General features: G+C 49.6%; 1 protein-coding gene across 1 annotated transcript in view; it reads right to left on the reverse strand.

Moving 5' to 3' along the window:
- Nucleotides 1-67: 67 nt before the first annotated feature.
- LOC119594905 (ADAMTS-like protein 4) overlaps nt 68-272 on the reverse strand; it is a gene marked incomplete at its 3' end in the record, with an annotated part of 55185 nt that continues 54980 nt past the window's right edge. The window contains 1 exon segment of the mRNA XM_037943975.1: nt 68-207. Within this exon segment, the coding sequence (XP_037799903.1) occupies nt 68-182 (115 nt within the window).

Genomic DNA, 272 nt, shown 5'->3' on the forward strand with positions numbered 1-272 from the left:
GCGAAAGAAGAACATGTGGGACGATCAGCCAAGCATCATTATAATAAAATTTAAAACTCAATCTTACCTGTAACCCAACGATACTTGGTGAGGGCGTGGGTGTCCCGAGCGTGGGCGTGATGAGCTGCCCACACGCCCAGCAGGAGGTAGGGTAACCAGCTTCGTAGTGCTGAAGGTGCCATGTTGGTGCCACTTACGATGTCCTCACTGTCGGGGTCAAAAGGGCAAAGGTTAAGGGTCTGCTGCTTCTAACTAGTTATATATAAGGCGAT

The sequence above is a fragment of the Penaeus monodon genome, chromosome 34, assembly GCF_015228065.2.
Source record: "Penaeus monodon isolate SGIC_2016 chromosome 34, NSTDA_Pmon_1, whole genome shotgun sequence".
NCBI classification, from domain to species: Eukaryota; Metazoa; Arthropoda; class Malacostraca; order Decapoda; family Penaeidae; genus Penaeus; species Penaeus monodon.